The 22,389-nt window shown below is 35.4% G+C and overlaps 3 protein-coding genes across 3 annotated transcripts; 1 reads left to right on the top strand and 2 right to left on the bottom strand.

The window, feature by feature from the left end:
- Positions 1-4,244: 4,244 nt before the first annotated feature.
- On the bottom strand, positions 4,245-7,383 carry LOC132036553 (probable glutathione S-transferase). Its single transcript, XM_059426910.1, has 2 exons — positions 7,063-7,383; positions 4,245-4,592 (listed from the first exon to the last, which is right to left on the bottom strand). The coding sequence occupies exons 1-2, from the start codon at positions 7,381-7,383 to the stop codon at positions 4,245-4,247; spliced, it is 669 nt and encodes a 222-aa protein (XP_059282893.1).
- Positions 7,384-8,921: 1,538 nt separating this feature from the next.
- Positions 8,922-10,007, top strand: LOC132038188 (protein ALTERED XYLOGLUCAN 9-like). Its single transcript, XM_059428897.1, has one exon. It carries the CDS (start codon positions 8,922-8,924, stop codon positions 10,005-10,007), a length of 1,086 nt encoding a protein of 361 aa, XP_059284880.1.
- A 5,934-nt stretch (positions 10,008-15,941) lies between these two features.
- Positions 15,942-18,807, bottom strand: LOC132038189 (uncharacterized). The gene is made up of 6 exons (XM_059428899.1): positions 17,971-18,807; positions 17,747-17,838; positions 17,578-17,668; positions 16,906-17,471; positions 16,472-16,790; positions 15,942-16,250 (listed from the first exon to the last, which is right to left on the bottom strand). Exons 1-6 carry the CDS (start codon positions 18,805-18,807, stop codon positions 15,942-15,944), a joined length of 2,214 nt encoding a protein of 737 aa, XP_059284882.1.
- Positions 18,808-22,389: the final 3,582 nt, after the last annotated feature.

Below are 22,389 nucleotides of genomic sequence, written 5' to 3' on the forward strand. Positions count from 1 at the left end.
ACATTAGATGGATTAGCTAAACAATTCATCAATTTGGTCACGTTGGAAATACCAAAATTTAAAAATCGAGAAAAAGTTCCAAACTTGTATGAGGAAAGATAGTTTGAACGTGAAATTTAAAGTGACTCAATCATGACTTTTTCACTATTAAATTCAATTATAAAATTACCTCAACAGCTTTAAATTTCTTCTTTTCTTTAATTTAATTTCCCTTCTAATTTACGTCACATTAGTCCGCCAGCCCAGATGAAGAAAAAGAAAAAAATTAAAATCATTGTTGGGATTATTTTAATAAAAAGGCATAAAAACATTCCTTTTTTTCTTCTAATAATCAAAACAACTTGTTCTCTTTCTTAGATAGTATTGTACTATGAGTTTAAATTATGTATATTTGATGTTATACATAATTTTATATTATCACTGCAATTTAACCGGTATAGCCAGGTATCATTAGGTTAAAATGATCTGAAGATATGTGGTGGATTTGTTGAGATATATATAAACGAGTATGAAGACGACGGCGTGATGGTGTGGGGCCATCTTAATGTCTTTGTCTGTCTAAAGCTGGTTTGCTACCTTTACTCATAAAGAAGCTAGTGAATTATGGCTTATTATAAGAAAAAGAAGGTGTTGCAACTCTTAAACAAATCCTCACATGAAAAAATAGAAAAGAAAATTATAAGCTACTTAAAAGTGTTGCATATATACTCTTAATCGTATGAAACATTTTGGGAAAAATCGTGCGAGTTTGGTCCAAAGTAGAAAATATCCCACCATATTAAGAACACATTTGAATCATTTTAGTCCAACACATGTACTTATCATTTATTATTGATTGTAGATTAATGCTAATTAAATATGGTTACATGCAAATATATTTTAAGTGACTTGATGACATACATTTTTCTTATTCACTGTGAGTGTATGGAACTCAAATTCGTTAACTATGGTTTTAATATTGGAATTTAACCCAGTAAAGTCGTTCAATCAGTAGTTATAGACTTTTGTAAATAAAGTTTCTCTCTCTATGAGGCCGGCGCACGTTAGCTAACTACCGTCGGTGAGAGGACGCGGCAGAGGTAAAGTCAATGATCAACAACAAGCATTCTAGCTTTAGCTCTTGTGTTGATTAGGACCTGTTAGCAAGTTGTGCTGAACTTGCTACTGCTATGTAATGCCCTACTTTGGTGGTTAATAAAAAGTTCAATTACAAAAAAAAAAAAAAAAAAAAAAAAAAAAGGGTCGTCCGCTAAAATAATAGCCGATAAATGTAAATTTTTTTAGATATATATATATAAACACTACATATTTTATACATAATAAGTGTGTGCGCGCTTGAAATTATGTTTTACTAGTGGCGAAGTGTGTAACTTTTCCTTCAGTATCCTCCATAACTGGCCCGTATGATATTAAGAAGATTGCCTAATTAAATCTTCCCGAGCATGAAGCTTCTATATGTACTATATTTTATCGTAAGATCTTTAATTATATCATCCCTAAAGATGAATATTATTGACTGATTTAGGGTATTGGCATTTCATCAAGTGTATAAAGTGAGTTAAAGCCCCGCAGAAATTTGATGTTGACGATTTTGGATAAGGTTTTCTTTTATACCATCCTACTTTGATCTAAAGAATATCTATAATTATTTGACTAGATTTCATTGGAACCTGAGAAAGAAGTTAAAGAGAGAGGATTAATTTTTCATGGAAGTATTATGTTGCTGTTGAATATAACATGATTTGAATTGACCACTTCCCTAATCAAGTCACTGAACAAAGAAGATCCCTCTAGAAGTATACACCTTGTTTTAGAATTCAAGAAGTGCGCCATTGTGCTTTTTTTTTTTTCCTCCGGATAAGAAAGAGTGTCCATTTAGCCTTTTTTTTTTTGGTCAGAAAAAGTGTTCACTTGTCAAATCAAGAAAGAATTAATCTTATTTTTTCAGATTTACCCTCTATTAAGTGTTATATGATCAAATTCCAATACGTATTTAATTAGGGGTAATTTAGTCAAATTACCTATTTTTTTTTTCTAGGAATCAGTATTTTCTTAAGGGGTGAGCAAATAGCTAAGTAGACACTCTTTTTGATCCGGACGGAGTACCATTTTACCCGGTAGGACACTAGCCTTTAATTTGTCCATCCATCAAATTTAAGATATTCGGCTTCAACTTTAAATCCTCCAAAAAAAATGTTAAGAGTTAAAATTCCTACAATATTGTGATTGAACAAAAGAACAAATACTGTGTTGTGATGAGCCACTATTTTACAAGCAATGTTGGTCTGATTAGGATGTGTTGGGCTAAACGGTCCAAAGATACTCTTAACATGATGTGATATTGTCCGCTTTGGGCCAAGCCCGCACGGTTTTCCCTAAAAAGCCTCACATCATTAAGAGTATCTCACTCCTTATAAGTAGCTCATTTTTCTTTCTAGCTACCAATGTGGTACTTTGTTCGCACACCAAACAAAAAGCTCCACTAAAATCAACAAGAGTTACAACAATGTTCTCCAAATGGCTACAACATCAAAACCAAACACGGAACAACAATACATAAAAGATAGCACCAAAACTAGTAAAGAAATGAGAGAAATCATCCCTAAAAACGAGCTATTGTTCGTACTCGAAAACTGGAGCTACAAACCACAAAATCCAATCTCCATGGTTGTAATCCAAGAACCAGATGTTGAGAACCCCCAGTTCAAATTTCAGCACGATCCAACGGTTAACGAATTGGAAACCGCAATTTTAAGTGGACTGCTGTGGCTGATTTTCACTGGTCCGAAAATCACCTCTTCTCTCTCAATTTTCTCTCTATATGGCTACTATGAATTCACTCTTGTGTTATAAAAAATAAGACCTAAGTTGATTCTATATATAGTGGAAAAAGTGGCCTGGTCCAAATTGGATTGAGTTTTATTAATCCAATTCCACATAGGAAGGGAAAACCCAAAAAACCCAACAAGATGCACATTGATCGTTAGAGGTTCCACAACACTTTCAAACACATGCACTCGTGGCTAGAAGTTTGAAATGTGCAAAATACTCAGAAAAATAGAAGAAGAACAACTTATGAGAGGATGAGAGAATATATTTCGATGTAGAAAATTCACAAAGAACGTTGATTTATATAGGCCAAAGTTGCTGGAGGTTACATAAATATTTACTTCCTCCGTTTCTAAATAAATGGTGTTTTAGACTTTTCATTTTGTTTCAAAATAAGTGGTACTTTAGGATTTCAAGAAGACATTGATCTTATTCTTCCAAAATTACCCTTATTTACATAATCATATATCATTTAATTAGGGGTAACTTCGTAAAAACTCTCCTAATTTTCTAGGAAAGAACACTTTCTTAGGGGTGTGCATAAAGCTAATAAAACCACTGATTATGAAAAGAATGGAGTAGTACCTATCACAAATTAAATTCAAATGTTACAAAAATTAATTCTGGAATATATCTGGATGTGTTCTTGTAAGCATGTATTTAATTTGCGATTAATGTAGAAATAATCACATTCAATTTGCTTCTGTCTTGAATTGCTTGTCAAACTATTCAATGCCATGCATTTTCTAAGCATGACAACAAACTGGTACACCTTTTTCAGGGTCCGGCAAGACACTAGCAACACTCTCCCTCTTAAGGCATCTTTGTGTATGCATCAAATTTAGAACGTTCTTCATCAACCTTAAAACCTCCAAATTTCTCATAAGCATGGAACCAACATGTCATGCTAATGGCTATAACATCAACATGTACAAAGTTGTCTCTTGTAGAAAAAGTACTACAATATTAATATTGAACAGAAATAAAATCAGTAACTAACAAGTTAGAACACCGTGTCGCATCGAGCCATTGTCTTCAAAGCGATTTCGATCTGACTCGGATGCAAATCGATGTGATCGGTGTCTCTCCGAGGTTCCACGACACTTTCAAACACATGCACTCGTGAGTAGTAATGTGGAGTTTGCAAAAATCAATTGCGTAGAAAAACAGAAGAAGAACAATTTATGAGAGGATGAGATCGAGAATATAATTTGACGTAGGAATTTCACAAAGAAAGCTGGTTTACATAGGCCAAAGTTGTTGGAGGATACATAAATAATTAACAGTCGTTACAAGTTTTTATTCTGCAATGTATATCTAGACATATTCTTGTACATATATTTAACTTGAAACTGTTGTAGAGACACATAAACTTTAATTTTTGAATCCGCCTCTGTCCTTAATTGCTTGTCAAACTATTCAATGCCATGCATTTTCCTAAGCATGACAACAAACTCGTACACCTTTTCAGGGTCCGGAAGGACACTAGCAACACTCTCCCTCTTAAGGCATCTCTTTATCCATGCATCAAATTTAGGACATTCTTCATCAACCTTGAAACCTCCAAATCTCTCATAAGCATGGAACCAACATGTCATGCTAATGGCTATGACATCAATATATCCAAAGTTGTCACCTCCAAAATAATCCTTGTCACCCAAAGCTCCCTCAAGTTTCTTCAATATGTCTACAAATTCCTTCTTGGCAAGCTCTAGTTCGTCTGCTTTAGTACTCCTCCATATAGCCATGCCTCCTTCATAGACCTGCACCTCATGTGTGTATTCACTTAGAAGTAATAATACAATTAGATCAACAACCCACACTCACAATAATACATGTAACTCAGTAATACATGCCATATACTTAATTATTGACTTAAATTTGCCCTCGGTTATACTATCGGAGAGTTAAAAAGCCCATGACATTACCTACAGGGCCAAAAATACCTCTTTTCACCAACGACCATCTAACGTGGAATAAAACATTTAGGTCAAATTACCTCCCTGCTATTCGATTTAAAGCAATTTTACCCCTCTACTATCCGAATTGGAGCAATATAATTTCTTACACAAAATATGATTTATTTCTTATATACTCAGCGAAATCCTTGTTTATTTCTAGGATTGAATATATTATGTCCCTATGTTCAATTGAGATTCGTGCTTACAAATAATAATAGTAATAATTATGTCTCAAGCCCAAACAAGTTAGAGCAGGTATATGAATTCATATTATCGGTGTCGCTCGAATCAAGCTTATCTCAATCCAATAATATTGTATAAATTAGGAAGGATAAATTTTAAAAAGGGTGAATGACATATAAAGACATAATAAGAAAAGTATTTACGTAATATGACGAAACTTTTTTATTTACAGAACATAACAAATTTTCATCTTTCATACCAACTTTTTTTTAAAAGGAAATATAATTTTTTTAAATTTTTTTTACTTTTTTTTTTCCTGGTTAAAGGCTTAAAAGATTCGCTCAAAATTTTGTGTATGAAATGTGTATGTCTCGCTCAAGACTTAAAAAGTTTGCTCAAAATTTAGTGTATGAAATGTGTATCGAGCTCGTTCAAGGCTTAAAAAATTCGCTCAAAATTTTGTGTATTGAAAACGGTACGAAATTTGTATCTCGCTCAAGGCTTAGAATTTCGCTCACATTTTCGTGTATAAAGTTCATGTTAGGTTTCTATAAAATTAATACAACTACAACAACATTGTATACAACTTTCATACAACATTCAAGACTTAAAATAATCGCTCAAAATTTTGTGTATGAAATATGTATATCTTGCTCAAGGCTTAAAAAGTTCGCTCAAATTTTGAGTATGAAAAATATATGAAATGTGTATATCTCGTTCACGGCTTAAACATTAGCTCAAAATTTTATGCATGAAATGTGTATATCTCGCTCAAGACTTAGAATTTCGCTCACATTTTTCGTGTATAAATTTCATGTTAGGTTTCTAGAAAATTAATGCAACTACCCAACACTGTATACAACTTTCGTACAATATTCAAAGCTTAAAATTTCGCTCACAATTTTGTGTTTGAAAAACTATGTTAAAAATTTCGCTCACATATACAAAAAATCATACATTTTTCATACACAAAAATTTGAGTTAGTTTTTTAAGCCTCGAGCAAAAAAAAATTAATAATTTTAAATTTTTATTTTTTATTTTTTTAAGATTATTTTAAAAAAAACATTAAGAGAAAACGAAAAAAAATATGAAAATCCGTCATGTTTCGTAAAATATCGTTATGTTTTGTAAATAAGGAAAGCTATCTATATATTTTGTAATAAAGAGTCTTAAGTAGGGCTGTGCACGAATCGGTTCGGTTCGGTTTTGGCCATCATCGAGTTGAAATTTTGAATTTCGACTTTCTAAAATTCTCAACCAAACTCGATCCATTCTAGGTTCAATTTGATTCGTTTTTTGTTATTTCGGTTCGGTTACACAAATCGATTTGTTCGAAATTTAAACAAGTAAATATTTTTATTTCAATTTTAGAGCAAACATAATCAAAAGTAATGAGATCCTAAATTTGCAGCCCTATGCCCTATAACCAAGACATTAACTAAGAAAAAACCATAAACTTGCAAGCAAAATAGCATATAAATAGCAAAACAAGAGTTTGACAACTTGTGCAAGCATACAAATCCGCATATAGCTAAACAAAATTAATGTTTTACCTTGAAAAACACTTGAGAAGAACAGACAGTGTAATAGGATTTAGGAGCCTGTGAGAGAGAGTTTGAGAAGAGAAGACAATATTGAAAGGGAGTGAGTGTATTTCTGTACTAGAATATTAGGTCTATGAAATATTGGGATTTGGGCCAGTGGTATAAAATATAAAGTATTAAGTGTATTAGAGTACTATTAGTCATTAGTGATATCTACCCAATTCGGTTTGTTCGGTCGGTTCGATTTATAAGTAATACCCAAACTCGTATTCGAATCGAAAAACCATAATATTTGACAATTAAATTTGTAAACCAAAATCGAATTGTATTATCCAAATTAAATTATCTGAATTGATTCGAATCGGTTTGAAAATTCGGATTGAACCGATTTGTGCACAGACCTAGTCTTAAGTAGGTACTCTATGTCATTTTCCCTTTTAAAAAAACATTAGATGTTCTCTATATATTCTACTGGCATATATAACATAATCGAGCAAAATAAGCATATACTTTGTTGGGTGATTAGGAGTATTAGAAATATAACCTTTTTATCAATGAAGTCAGCCCAAAATCTTGCCCTGGATCTTCCATAAGCACAAGAAGGTAGCAAAGGATTTTGATTAGCATACTTCTCATCAATATAATACACAATATTTGAAGACTCCACAATTGGCTTGCCATTATCCAACAAAATAGGAACTTTTTGGTAAATTGGATTTGATTTTAGAAGCAATTCACTTTTGCCTCCTAATAAATCTTCCTCTTGAGAAATATAGGCCAAACCCTTCTCAGCAAATGCAATTTTTACCCTCATGCAAAATGGGCTCACCCAGAAATCTAAGAGAAGTAAATCTTCTTTTGACATCTTTGAAACTTTTTATTTTTTTACTTTTATGTTTGATGGGTGATGATAGGTTGTGAATAAGTTGGGGATTTATATAGAGGCCAAAGATTTGAGTATTTGAGTTTCCAAAGCAAATGTTGTTACCTTGGTTTTTAAGACGTCCTCGGGATATTCACCCCTTCCTTGTTTATGCTTGTCATGAGGTGTGTTAAAAAAGGATAGTCCGACACACACAAAAAATTCAACGTTTATGTAGGGTTTGGAAAGGATCGCACTTTAATAGTATGTAATGTATGTATTCTATCATGATATAGGTGGAGATAACTTTGATTGATGTTTTGCCTAAGTTCGACTCAAATGTCCCGTGAATTTATCACGTGGAGATAACTTTACGATTGATTCACCTATATGTTTAATCATTTTTACCGTGTACAAACAAATTTTCGGACAAAAATAGGGACTTAATGTCATTTTTGCTGCTTTGGTGCTAGCCCTCGAAACGCTGACATTTCTCATTTGAAATCTTTAAATTTTGCCGCTCACGACATATTTTAAAAAATTTGCAAAGCGAGTTTAAATTTTCAAGCAAAAGCTTTTAGTTATTAAAGTCAGATATATAAATATATCGAACTTCAAAATTAGTTGAATTTTCAAACACAATATTTAAAGTTAAATTTTGTTATGATTAACTTTAGACACCTATGTTTAAAGTTGTCCGGAAATGAATACGTGTACAAACAAATTTAAAAAACGAGCACAAATTAAATGACAGCGTCAAAATCGCATATCCCTGCTGCCCGACACTGCTGGTGCTAGCCCAAACCTTCACATTTCTTCAACCAATTTGGCCCAAATTACTGGGTACGTCCATCCTTGCCCCGAATCACAACCAGATTCCAAATTTGGACATTGTTCTCCATTCTCTCTCTCACACAGCTGCGCTATAGCCATCACCTCTTTACAAAAAATATTTGCTTCATTCTTAATCTTCACCATATCTCAACTACCCCTTTACTTTCCCCTCAACCAATTCCCTCCCAAAAAAAAAAAAACAGATTGAATATTTTTTCCTCTTCAAGGAGATCCAAAAAATATCCACCATTTCTTGAAATTCCACTCAAAGTTTCAATTTTGCAGATTACACACCTTAATGTGTGTCATTTAAAATCAAGAAATCAAAACCCCATCATGTTTAGTGCTGTCCAAATAAAGAAAAATTTCAAGAAGATCCAAAAATCAACCATTTCTTGAAATTCCACTTTAAAGTTTTAATTTTTCAGATTTCACACCTTAAAGGGTGTCATTTAAGATAAAAGAAATCATAAAAAGAAAAAAATAGATTGAATTTTTCCTTAGTTCATTTCTTCAAGAAGATAAAAAATCCATCAGTTCTTGAAATTCCACTTTAAAGTTCCAATTTTTCAGATTCCACACCTTAATGGGTGTCATTTAAAATCAAGAAATCAGTAAAAAAATCCATCATTTCTTGAAATTCCACTTTAAAGTTCCAATTTTTAAGATTTAACAATTTAATGGGTGTCATTTAAGATCAAGAAATCATGTTTGGTGCTGTCCAGGTAGGACTATTTGCAGCAGGTGTTGTACTTTTTGTTCCAATGGGTATGGCAGGTTGGCATTTAAGTCGTAACAAAATGTTGTTTTTTAGTTGTGCACTTTTTATCACTCTTTTTGTTGGTGTTCATTTAGTTCCATATTTCCCTTCAGTTACTTCTTTCATTTCAACACCATCAAGTTCATTACCTCCATCATCATTTATCGTAAATCGCGATTATTGCTTTAATTTACTTCATCAAGTAGCATTTGATTATCAAGAATTGGGTAATAATAATGGTAGTGATAGTATAATAGATTCTTGGAAGTGGGTTGATTCTGGAAATGTTGTAGGTTGTGATTTTCAAAAGTTGAGTAAGAACGATGCGTCGGATTTGTTAAACGGATCGTGGGTTGTTGTTGCTGGTGATTCACAAGCAAGGTTAGTGGTAGTTTCACTTTTGGAGTTGATATTAGGGGAAAATAAGATGGAAAGTATAAGGGGGGATTTATTTTTGAGACATAGTGATTATGACATATTTGTCGATGAGATTGGGATGAAGTTGGACTTTATTTGGGCGCCATACGTGAGTAATTTGACCGATTTGGTTCACGGGTTTCAAGGAAAAACACGTTATCCGGATGTATTTGTGATGGGAGCAGGGCTATGGGATATGTTACATGTAAATAAAGCGTCGGATTATGGTGCTTCCTTGAGGTCTTTGAAGGATTCAGTAGTGTTGTTATTACCAGTTGCTTCAACTAATGATGATTCGAATGTGGTTGTTCCGATTCGGTCGCCCAACTTGTTTTGGTTGGGGATGCCTAAGTTGATAAGCTCAATGTTGAATACGGATGAGAAGAGGGAAAAGATGAGTGATGTAACTTGGCAAGCGTTTAATGATGAGCTTTATAAAAAAAAGCTGGTTCAACAATCTGGTGGACCGATGTTTTTGCTAGACATACATTCGTTGAGTAATAACTGCGGAGCTCGTTGCACGTCTGATGGAATGCATTATAATTCGGTTGTCTACGAAGCTATTGTACATATCATGTTAAACGGGTTGCTTATCGAATCTAACCAGAAGTTATGATGGAGTAGTTATGGTTTTCTGTTGGCAAGTAAGGACTTTACCGAGGTTGAGAATGGACCGACTATTACTTTTACCTATTTCTCTAGGTAATCTATTATTGACAACTTCGTCCCAACACAAGAGAAAGAAGCTGCAACACCCTTCCGCAATGGGGAAGGGCAGCAGAATTTCTTTGGTGATTGCTAGAGCTCATACTTCAATATCGTCAGCGAATATTTTTTTTCCAGGTTTTTCTTTGGCAACTGATATTTCAATGGCAAGAATTCTTTGATGGTAGTTCATATTCTTTTCCACTTGTTCAATTGTATGATTACTGATATACTTACACGAATTGTATTCTAGAGCAGGAGAAAACCCCTCATATCTCATCTCATATCTGATTTTGATATGATCATGTATGTAGAATAAATCAATGTTTCTGAAATATGTACAATATTTTGAATTCCAATTATATGATTGCACCTTTATACTGTCTTTTTACTTGTTTGTGTCAAGTTACCTAATCCCTCTTGAAACTAGTTAGATTTGATATGATAATAGACTGTCTTTTTCTGCTTCTCCAGTATATTAAAAAAATTTGTTGGATTAAATGCTTCAAACACTTGCTGTTTTGGTCCAACGTGATTGTTGATTTTGTTGTCAAGAAGATCTCGCATTCTACTAGAAATATGAGCTGAAATTTAGGTGCTACATTTATTTTATGCTTTGCGTAGTTTAGCAACATGTGTCGGGGTGTGTGGGTTGGGTGGGGGTGGGGATGGGGGGGAGATACCACAATTAGCTAGTCTCCTTGCGGAGTCAATGTACCTTGGACTTCTTTCATAGCATCCATTGCAATTAAAGGGAGATAAGTTGCAAAAAATACTTTAACTGCATTTTTGTGATTTTTGGAGTCAAAGCCAGTTTTGTAGTAATTCTTTTGGTAGTTGCAAGGTCTAAGTAACTTGGGTTTGATAGAGATATCACAATTAGCTTGTCAAATTGTGGAACTACCCTATGTTGCTCAAACTCTCCCAAAAATTCACTACTTTTCGGGGATCCGACCCGCACACAAGGGCATCTTTGAAGAGCCTGGGCAACATAGATTGTCCCTTGGACTCCTCACATATCATACCTTTCAATTATTAGACAGATGAGCTGCAAAAATGATACTTAACTCTAGTTTCTCAAAAATTTTGGTTGTTGCAAGGTCTAACTTGAGTTCATATGGGTCTTTTGTATGTTTGGTGCTCGTACTTCGGAGTTCGTAGTCTTGCATTAGAATTTAGAACTCGTGCTGTATTGAGAAGGCTCTGTAGTCATATTAGTCCATTGAAGAACTCCGAAACTTCCAACGAAAAAGGGAAGTTGCAAACTCATCTTTCAATGGCATAAAGCAGGCCAATATACAATAGCGTTGGGCAGAATAAGAAATTAGTTTATGCCATGATGATCTACATGGAAGAACAATTTCCTTGATGAATTCTTCTTGAGAATGAAGAACATTTACCTTTTCCACTCCTTGTATATGGAGAATGAATCATAATTTGTTATGTGATAACCGCGATGTCCAGGTCAGCTCACGGGGTGCCTGCTACCTTCGGCCAGCACAGGTACCGAGTAACTCTATCCATCCAGGCTTGGACAAATTGGTGTTGACCTTTATGGTTAAACAAGGATCTGAGATGCAATAGTTCAGTCTGCTACGGATCCCGAATGTCCGAGTTTGCTATCTCCAGTATGTGAACTTAGCCTATCCAACGCTTTATGATAGGAACCTAATTTTTCCAATTCAGCGGTTTGATCTATAACTTCCTCATGATTGCTTATTCATCATAGCCGCATCGCCTTATATTCTTCCTCCATGGTGCAAGAGTAGGAATACTTATAAATGTTTCCTGCTCTATTAGGATATAGAGTTTCTATCATATTGCTCTGGTTTATTTTTTTATATAGAGTTTCTATTATATTGCTCTGTTTTTTTTTTTTTTTTTTTTTTTGCAATATGGATGGGGTACTAACTCAGAATCTCCTAATTTAGTCCCTTTAATCCAATCAATATTTCATCTTACCCTTTGGAATCACCTGAAAAAAATGCTTCAAATATTGCTGTAGTTCTCTTAGTTAGTTACCTTTTGCTATCCATCAGTAGGTGTTGTAAGTCAACCTAATAGATATTGTTTTCGATATTATCTTTGTACCCTGAACATTTAAAACTTGATCAAAATATTCTCTGCTGAACATTTACTAGCTGACTATAAATCGTATGTATTAGCGACAATCCATCTCAACAAATTGCAGTATTTTTCTTATGCTAGGTGCTCTCCAACACCAGCAGTTGGGCAACTTCAGCTAGGAAGGTAGAATTTGTATCTAGGGTGAGTTCTGTAGGTTCAATTAAATCCATTACTTTTGGCTCGCATTATGTCACCATAAGCAAAATAAATACTGTACTGAAACCCGCAAGGGTGGCTCGGTTGGTTGAGCATGGGGCTTTCATAATGGAGGTCTTAGGTTCTAAACCCCCTGCCTAGATCAGCCAGGGATTTGTTTACCCTGTGCGCACCCGAAGGGTAGCGGCCGCAGGTTCCCTTGTCATAAAAAAAAGAAAGAAAGAAATATTGTATAGAAATACATACGTGTATTAATGGTCACAATCACACTGAACCCTCTGATTCCAAAATCCTGAATTCGCCTACGTCGAAAGGCATGGATTTCACTTCTACCCAAATTTTGCAGTGTCCGAGAACAGCACTAGCCTGGACTAGAACAGTTTCATTTCAGATATTTATATTGAACAGCACATGCTATGCATGTCAAGTTGAAGAAACTTGATGTTGGAAGCATAAGAGAAGCCTTTCATAATATGATATTTTCTTGAGAGTGCTGCAAAATGGTATTTTTTTTTTCTTCAAATAGAAAATATGTTGTTTTAACAGTGCAAATTTAGGTGAATTTTTTCTAGTATCACTTTGCTTTTTCCTAAAGTCGACTTCCTTTATTGAACGGATCTCTTTATATTTGACAATAAAAGTGATGCTCCAATTTGAGTTGTTTGAAATGAGCTGTCAGAACAGAAGAGCTAACAAAAACTTGAATCTTCAATTAAATTACTGAAATTATACATATATTTAGTACTTACTTCGTTTCAATTTATGTGGTAATATTTGATGTGGCAATATTTGATCGTGCACATAGTTTAAGAACGAAAGAAATATTGCCCTAAACCATGTGGAAAAAGAGAGAGAACAGAAGAAAATGCGACGTCATCCGAGGTAGTTTCACATAGCAATCAAATTCTTAATAATCACGTGAAAAGTAAGATGTCAGCTTAGCAGTTTATCAGCACCACACATTTTCTTTCAGTCAGTAATTATAAGGAAATGTTAATTCAATAAACTCTAATCAAGCTAAAAATTGAACTCTCGTATGACATTTAATTTAGGCAAAAGTCATAAATAGCCCCCTAAACTTCGCCGCATTTTACTCTGGACTACTTAAATCGAGGATTGTATCTATTGGGTACCAAACCAGTCTAAATTTTATCCTATTGGGTACCTTTTGCCTATGTGGCCCCTACGTGGCGCAGCAATTGAGTTCACTTTTTGTTGGGTGCGCGGACAACCCTTTCATCCTTAGATTTTTTTTTTTTTTTTGGTTAAAATTTTACCTCTTTTAAATAAAATTTAATAGATAAATAAATAAAAAACTAACCCACCTCCCCCCCCACCCTAGCCGCCTGTCTGTCCCCTGACCCCACCCCACCGTACGTTCCTTTTTTTCTCTTCTTCTTCACTGTAGTTCTCTTCTCTTCTTCTTCCTTTTTGTTTTTTTCTCTTCTTCTTCTTCTTCATTATAACACTTCATTTCTTTTAATTATTTATATAAAATTAATTTTTGAATTGGATGTTATTTTTTACCACCATTTTTTTTTGTCCTTTTTAGATCTGAAAAGCAGCATTACTATCTTGTTCACCGGAAAAAATGGGGATTCACCATTACTATGACTCTTTTTTTATCTCACCTTTCATTAAAGGTTGGTGGGTCTTGTAAAGACATTGATAGACCTAAATAAGAGAAGAAAAGAGGAATAAATTATTGGTGGGGTGGGGGGACGGCGGTTGGGGGTGGTGGTGCGGCGGCCAGTGGTGGGGAGCGGCGGCCGGTTTCTTTTGCAGTTGGAGGGGGAGGGGGGGAGGGGGGGCGGCGAAGGATGAAAATTTTGGGGGGTGTATAATTTATTTTTTAATTATTATGATGGATTCCACCGCCACGTGTCACGTTTTTATTGGACAAAGTTGTCACGTCATGGAAAGTGTATTACACTCTCTTAATTTTGTTGATTATTGTAAAAAAAGGTACCTAATAGATCAAATTTTGGGATCGGTTTAGGTACCCCGAAAAGTACAATCCTCGGTATAGGTAGCCCAGAGGAAAATGTGGCAGAGTTTAGGTGGCTATCTATGACTTTTGCCTTTAATTTAACTTATATAGAAGCATAGAGTTTGGAGGTGTTATCGTCGTCCACCTCCAAAAAAAAAAAAAAAAAAAGTGGACCCCATATTAAAAAATCAAGCAATATTCATGTAATTCTCAAAATATACTCATTAAGTCAATAATGGTGGATTCATTGCCATATGCGTATCAACCCATTAGTGGGAGCAAATGAAATCATTGGGAGCAAATGAAATCATTGCCATATTATTGATTTTCTTCAAAAGATAGCCAAACCATACAATTTCCTTTCTTTTCTTATATTAGCCTGAGATCTAATCTAGTTATTTAACTGTCATATTTGCTATTCTGCCATGTCATTTATTTGTTATGTTTACTAAAATAAATATACTTAAAATATTTATATTTTAAAATAAGATAGAATTTAATTAATTTTTCATTTTTATTCTTACTCTAATAAATGTGAAAAGAGACTAATGTCGTAAAAGAAAAAAATATTAAATGGAGATCAAATAATAAATAAGGTAAATTAGTCAAATTATAATTCTAATTGACTTTCCTTAAAAAAATGTGCAAAAGACAACACGATAAGTAAAATGAGCTAAACTAAGAATATTCACCAAAAAAATAAAAAATAGTAGTTCTTATTTCTACTTTGTTTCGTTTTAAACATGTAAAATTAATTTAATAATTTGAACTAATGTAAATTTGTTTTAATTTTAGAATTATCCAAATCAAAATTTGATAAAAAATAATAAGTTTTATTTTTTTGGCCAAACAGAAAATTTTATTCAACCAAGTATAGCATTATGTACAATCAGCTCATTTGGACTCTAGAGCTAAATCTCAAACATAAATCTCTCACTCAACATATTCTGTACTCAACCTCACTGCACAAGCCATCAGTAGCTCAATATGTGAGCTTCTTCATCTAGCAGCAGGGTGGGAGGCAGCTAACATGGGAAACAATTTAAACTATCTAATACTTTGGACCATTTAGGCTTGCATCTCCCCACAATATGTAGTTGCAGGGCAATCTCTTTGAGGATTTTGTGCTTGGTTTGCTGCTTCTGTTGAAATCTTCTATAGTTCCTCTCGGTCTAGATGTGGTATACAGTGGCAGCAAACAAAGTTCCTAGCACCAGGGTCTTTGGTTTACTGGGTCGGATGGTTGCCACAAGCCATTGCACTTCTCTAGACCATGATCCAACTCGTCTAGCTATGCCTATCCATGTGAGGAGAGACTGCCAGATGTATTTAGAATATTGGCATTCAAAGAACAGATGATCATGCGTTTCCTCAGCATTAGTGGAGAATAGCACACAATCAGGGTCAGCATGAATCCCCCACTTCCTGATCTTATCTACTGTAGACAGTCTCTTGTGCATAGTTAACCATAGAATAAATTGATGCCTAGGTATCATGCCTAGAGCCCGAATCAATTTCTTCCAAGATACTTTAGGGAACTGAGGTGTGAGTGATCTGTATATAGTCTGGATACTAAACTTTCCGGCTGATACAGCATTGTCTAAGTGTCCCAACCAATCCAAACCAATCAGCCCACCACTTCCTTGCGTCAAATATTTTCCTAACCACCCAGCTAGCCTGCTTGGGGGTTGGAGTCTGCCCAAAATCATCACCTTTCACATAATAAGCATGAATCCATAACACCCACAGTCTCTTTTTTTTCTTTGCAACAACCCATAGCAATTTGCAGATAGCAGCTTTATTCCACAAAAAGAAATTCAGGATATTCAACCCACCAGTGGACTTGGCTGACACATAGTGTCCCATGAGACCAGTGCTTTTCTAGAGTAATCATTCCTACCAGTCCACAAGAAGTTTCTGCAGACACTAGTTATTAGGGAGAGGATCTTTTTGGGTAGTAGAAACACTTGGGCCCAATAGATTTGCATTTCAAACAACACACTCTTGATAAGTTGTACTCTGCCCCCATAGGATAGGAACTTTGAGGTCCATCATTTTACTCTGGCTATGATCTTTTCCGTTAGAGGTAGACACTGGCTTACTGCCAATTTTCTAGATGACAGAGGAACACCTAAGTATTTAAATGGCAGGCTCCCTAGTGTGAAGTGGAAGTCATCCAGCATCTGGTCCCTAAGAACATCAGTGATCCCAGCCACATACAATGAATTCTTTTCCATGTTTGCTTTGAGCCCAGACACCTCTGAGAAGTGGTAAAACCTTTGTAGCATTGAGTGCAGGGACCCCATATCAGCTTGACACACCATAAGTAGGTCATCTGCAAAGCAGATGTGCACCAAATTCAGCCTTGCACACCTGGGGTGGTATTTGAAATCAGGGGTATGTCTAAGTTGCTTCAAGGATCTGTGCAAGTATTCCATAGCCAAAACAAAGAGGTAAGGGGACATAGGGTGCCCTTGCCTTAACCCTCTCTTGGAAGGGAAACTTGGGGTTAGTCCACCATTAATCAACAAAGAACCGTTTAAAAGTACTAACACATGTCATAATCGGCTGGACCACTGAAGTGGAACCCATATTCTTGAATGACCATCTCAACAAGGCCCATTCAACAGAGTCATAGGCTTTTCTTATATCTACTTTATCGGTGCATCTAGGAGAAACATGTTTTTGAGAATAGGAATTTATTAGTTCATATGCAATGATCACATTATCTAAAATATTCCTCCCTTCTATGAAAGCAGACTGGGATTGCCCCACTAACTTATCCACCACTGTCTTTATTCTTACCATAAGCACTTTTGAGATAAGTTTGTATAGGGTGGTGCAGCTGGCAATAGGCTTGTAGTCCTTGACATAATTGGGATTTGCCACCTTAGGCACAAGTGTAACTGTGGTGCTATTGATTTCTTTGAGCATCTTCCCATTCTTAAAGAAATGAATGACAACTTCTGTTATATCCTGTCCTATTAGGGGCCAAAACTGTCTGAAGAATTCCACCGGATAACCATCAGACCCCGGGGCCTTATCATTTGGCATTGACCTTAAGGCCCTGTACACCTCCTCTGTTGTTACTGGAAGCAGGAGCTGTTGTTGTTACGCTAGTGTTAGACAAGGACCATCTCTGGCTATATTAATATCAATTCAGGGCAGTTCAGGATTTGTATCACCCATCAACTTTTGAAAAAAAAACCACAAATTCCTGATGGATTGCTATTGGATCAGTCAACTTTACATGGTGTTCATTATATATCTTTGGAAATCCTATTCCTGGCTTGCCTTGCCTTTAAGTGAGCATGAAAGAATTTGGAATTAGAGTCTCTAGCTGCTATCCATGTAGCTCTAGATTTTTGTCTCAGTACCTCTCCTGTATAGCATCCCATTTGTGTAGTTGATCAATGGTGGTCCTCTCATCATGGAGTAGTTGAGTCTTTGAAAGGGTCAAGTCTGAGTCCTGTTTGAACATCTGACAGTTTTGTGTGCAGCCCCTCCAGCCTACCCTCTAGACTAGAGTGAACCTTTGATATGGTCCTAGTGCCTTTCTCAATATTCTGCAGTTTTTTTACAGATTCTAAACATTTGATACCCAGTGATCTTTTGGCCCCAACACTCTTCGACTATAACGCTTATAAGACTCCTGCTCCAACAGGACATTGAGCAGCTTGTAAGGTTGTTTTATGTGTTGGAAGCTAGTAACAGTATTTAGCACAATAGGAGAGCAATCAGAGCACCCTGGATTCATATAATCTGCCTCAATGTTGCTGTAATTCTGGAACCACCCATAATTTCCAAATATCCAGTCTATGTGGCTATAAATTCTGTCACCCACATCTCTCTTATTGCACCAAGAGTACTGACAACCTCTTCTAGTGACTTGTCCCAAGCCTAGATCATTAACACATTCTTGGAAGTCCTCAGTTTCAGTTATATGTACAGGGTTCCCATGTAATCTATCATCGACAGATAGCAAAGCATTGAAATCTCCAAGGATTAACCAAGGACCTGTCAAGGATGAGTATATTGTCCTCAACTGATCCCACATTTCCTTCCTCTCACCTACAGTGTTGAACCCATAAACGAAAGTGATGTAGCTGGCAAAGGATGTGTCCTTGTCCTCCACATAGCAGTGTATTACCTGGCTAGTGGTGTGCAAGATAGTAAGATCCAGATGTGCAGGCTTCCATCCAACCCATATCCTACCATTAGTGGCATAGTTGTAATTGAACCCAAGCTGCCAGTCTACTCCCAGAGTTTGAGTGACTTTGGCAACCTTATTCTCTTTCACTCTAGTCTCTAAAACAGCCATCAGAGACACTTTATTCTTTAGCATAAATGCTTTCAGCTCTTTTTGTTTAAAGGGCAGATTAAGCCCTCTGATGTTCCAAGAGCTTATAATCATGTCCTTTCCTTGGGCCTGGGTCATGCTCACCCCTTTCTACAATGTTATTCCCCTAGGGAATTCCTCTATGTACCTTCTTTCCTCTACCCTCTTGGACTTTCATCAAGATGCCTTCCATTGCTAGTATTATGGCATGAGCTTTTTGACCTCCACCTTGTGCCTGACTAACTCTTTTGCCCCTGTCCACAAGTGGAAATTCAGTCTCAGGGATTGGGATATTATTAGTCTGGGTCTGTGTAGATGGAGTGGAGGTTGCATCCACTGGGGTAGTTGGTAGTTGGCCACTTGCTGTTGGAATTTGCTCCTGTACTTCAGGTATACTAGCATCTCCCTCTTTAGCATTGCCTTCACCAGGTTTTGCTAGCCATTGAGGTACTGCCTTCTTTCTATTCCTTTTCTTGCGTTTGGGGGGAGCTTTTTCTTCTTGCTTGGTTTCCTGCTCACAATTACCGGTCAAGTGCCCAAACTGATTGAATCTGTGACAAAAGCACGAAGTCCATTCATATTCAATGTCCTGCTCCTTGACCCTACCATCTGTTGTCTCAATCATCATCACTCCAGGCAGAGGTTGAGTAATATCTATTTCAATGAGCATCCTTGTATAGGACAGTCGTTCCTCCTTTGCAGTCACCTTGTCTGTGCAGATAGGTTTACCTAGATAGCTAGCAATTCTACCCAGGTTCTCCTCTGTCCAGTATTGCAAAGGTAGCCCAGGGAAGAAAACCCAAAGTGGAAGGATACGCATCGACTTTGTGTGTAACTGAAAATCTGGTTTCCACATCTGCAGGATCATGGGTCTATTGTTAAAAATATACGGTCCATTCTCGAGGATAAGCTCTTTATCTTCTTCTGTGTCAAACTTGAAGATGAAGTACCCATCATCGTGCAAAAATACTTTAGGAGTAGCTACCGCACGCCAAACCCCATACACAAACTTAAGCATCTCTTTAAAAGCAGGTGTTCCTCCTAGCACATAACCTATCAAAGCCGTATTCCATTTCTCGCTTTGTTCCTTAATTTTCACAGGGTTAAGTCGCACCACTTTCAATCCATCCTTAACAACTAGTGGATAGTAGTTTAGCTTCATACCTTGTTTGTTTGCTCGATTATTCCGAACGATTTCAGCTAGGGTTGGTACTGGGGCTGCTCTCATTGCATCAAACTCCAATCGCCGTGCCGCTGCGTGACTATCATCTGGTAGAGGTTGTAATTCCTCCAATCCAGCTGTATCAGTAGTTATACGTGGGAGGGTTTTCGTCGATTCCGGATCCGCCATGGTCGTGTTGGTACCAGATGTGCTCATCTTTGGAGAGCCAGCTAGCTAGCTGTAGTGGCCCTAGGGTTTGAGCTACGCCTGATTCCGGTGTGACTATGCGGGCCGTGTTGCGATCTGTATTTTTTCAGCGAGTCATGGTGGTTCAGTGCACGTTAGCAAGTCCTAGCTTAACGTGCGCTGAGAGCCCTCTGTGTATATCATCTTAGGAGAAAAGACAACCTTTCTATTTAAACTGTATCTTCAATGAGTATTGTTTAGGTCCAATCTACGTACATTAACAATATAATATTTTACACCTTTAAATTAATCAAATTAAAATTCAAGTTATCAACTGATGCTTAAATATTGCTATTGTTTTGTCGCAAAGAGAGGAAAATAGTTTTCTTTTAAACAAGTCTTCTCTTTTAAAAAGTATTAATAAATTTTTGCAAACTTTGTATTCGTAGCAAACACTAATATAATAAAGTTTTGGATACAGAGCACAAACTACAGTGTTATATTAATCGTGTTTTGAACATACAACTTATTAGTAATATAAGTAAAAAGATTCAAGCGAATTTTTATTTTAAAAAGCTGACAAAATAATGAATAAAATAATTGTAATTTCAGAAATTATATTACCAATTAACATTAATAAGAACAAATTTTGAAATCAAAGAAAAATATATGGGTCAAAAAATTAATTTGATGTGTAACTATATAACATAAACTTTAGTAGAATTTAAATTAAATTTTAAAGAAAATACATTTATGATGTGAGACTACACGATAATATTTTCACTAAATTGATATAAATGATAAAAGTACTTATTAACAATATGTCATTGTAATTATGAAAGAAGAACAGAAGCAAATATTGTATCATGCTAACAACTTTTCTGCTATCTGTCGAGATAAATTACGCATTTGAATTATCTTACCGAACTTTCTAATTTTTATTTGTGAATGGTAAATAAGAAATAATTGATCTTCATGAGAATAATGTATAATGACTCACGGTTGTTGTATAAAATACAATTCAATCTAAGAAGCAAATATATATCTTTGCAAACCTAATAAATTTATAGCATTAAGCGATAGTAAAAAAACAGATAGAATGTTAGATTCTTAGTGCTTTACAACTTAAGAAATGAATATTCTCATAATTGAAAACTAATAAGTTATGTTACTTTATTAAATTATACTACTAAAGTTTTGGTTAGGACTAGTAGAATGTAAAGATTTCAACGGAATAAAAACTTTGAGATGAAATGAAACCAAATAATTTCCTGTACATACTTCTTCGAACGAAAATGTTGTCATACTAATATTATGTTTGTCGTTAGCTCATATTAGGCCTATTCGCACGGGCATCAACATCCAGTGATATCAAGAGAAAGCGGTCAAACTTAACAACCAATGGATTGATTTGATTATCTTGACAGTTGGCACGGTTGAAGAAATACAAAGTCTCCATTTGGGTGAGTCCCTTAGACAACAATATTGACATACAATGGAAAACCTAATGGTATCCAATAACTTCATTCTTGCAGGTCTTGTATATTTACATTTATTTTCCAAATCTCTATTACAACAGTCCACAAAGAACAAATACTAGTTTTTTTTGTCTATGGCAAGCTTCAAACTCACAATGTGCGCTTAAGTCATTTGACATGCTCTTACGAGCAAGTTTCCAATTCAAGCATTTCTTGAAATTGATCAAACTTTTTCGATCAAAAGTGTTTCACGCGGGAATCCATTGTCTATACGATTCTTGCATAGAAATAGCAAAAAGGGTATGTTGCTGCCATTTTGAAAGGATTAAAAAGCACTGAAGTAATGTGTGCTTTAACTCATTTGACATGCTCTTACGACTAAAAAAGACTTGGGGTGAAAGCATCTCGCTAGTTGAACCAACTCATCTTGTGACTTTGCCGCTCTCTTCTTTGTAAACGTATTACGCCCTCTATCTCAATTTATGTGGCACACTTTGCTTTTTATTCTGTCACAAAAAAATGTCCCCTTTCTATATTTAGACACAGTTTAATTTTAAAATTTCCTTTTATTTTTTTATTTTTTATCATTAATGAGATGATTTACAACCACACAAGTATTTAAGACTTGTTTTAGACCACAAATTTTAAAAGTCTTCCTTTCTTTCTTAAACATGCCTAGTCAAATGGTGCCACGTAAATTAGGATGGAGGGAGTATGTTCGATTTGGATCACTATCTCAGTTCAAACTCATTGCTTGCTTTGTAATTTCCTTTTACCTTTTTCCTACCAAAAAGGGTAGCTGGTTGACTATGTAAAGAAAAATGTTTGCTTTTGATTGTGATTCACAAGTAAAAA

The sequence above is a fragment of the Lycium ferocissimum genome, chromosome 11 (assembly GCF_029784015.1).
Source record: "Lycium ferocissimum isolate CSIRO_LF1 chromosome 11, AGI_CSIRO_Lferr_CH_V1, whole genome shotgun sequence".
Lineage (NCBI taxonomy): Eukaryota > Viridiplantae > Streptophyta > Magnoliopsida > Solanales > Solanaceae > Lycium > Lycium ferocissimum.

Coding starts and splice junctions, on each gene's coding strand:
- LOC132038189 (XM_059428899.1), bottom strand. CDS start 18,807: ATGACCCAGGCCCAAGGAAAGGACATGATTATAAGCTCTTGGAACATC. Junction 17,839..17,970: donor TGGGGCCAAAAGATCACTGG/GTATCAAATGTT, acceptor ATGTTCAAACAG/GACTCAGACTTGACCCTTTC. Junction 16,251..16,471: donor TGTCATCTAGAAAATTGGCA/GTAAGCCAGTGT, acceptor TGATTACTCTAG/AAAAGCACTGGTCTCATGGG.
- LOC132036553 (XM_059426910.1), bottom strand. CDS start 7,383: ATGTCAAAAGAAGATTTACTTCTCTTAGATTTCTGGGTGAGCCCATTT. Junction 4,593..7,062: donor CTGACTTCATTGATAAAAAG/GTTATATTTCTA, acceptor CATGAGGTGCAG/GTCTATGAAGGAGGCATGGC.
- LOC132038188 (XM_059428897.1), top strand. CDS start 8,922: ATGTTTGGTGCTGTCCAGGTAGGACTATTTGCAGCAGGTGTTGTACTT.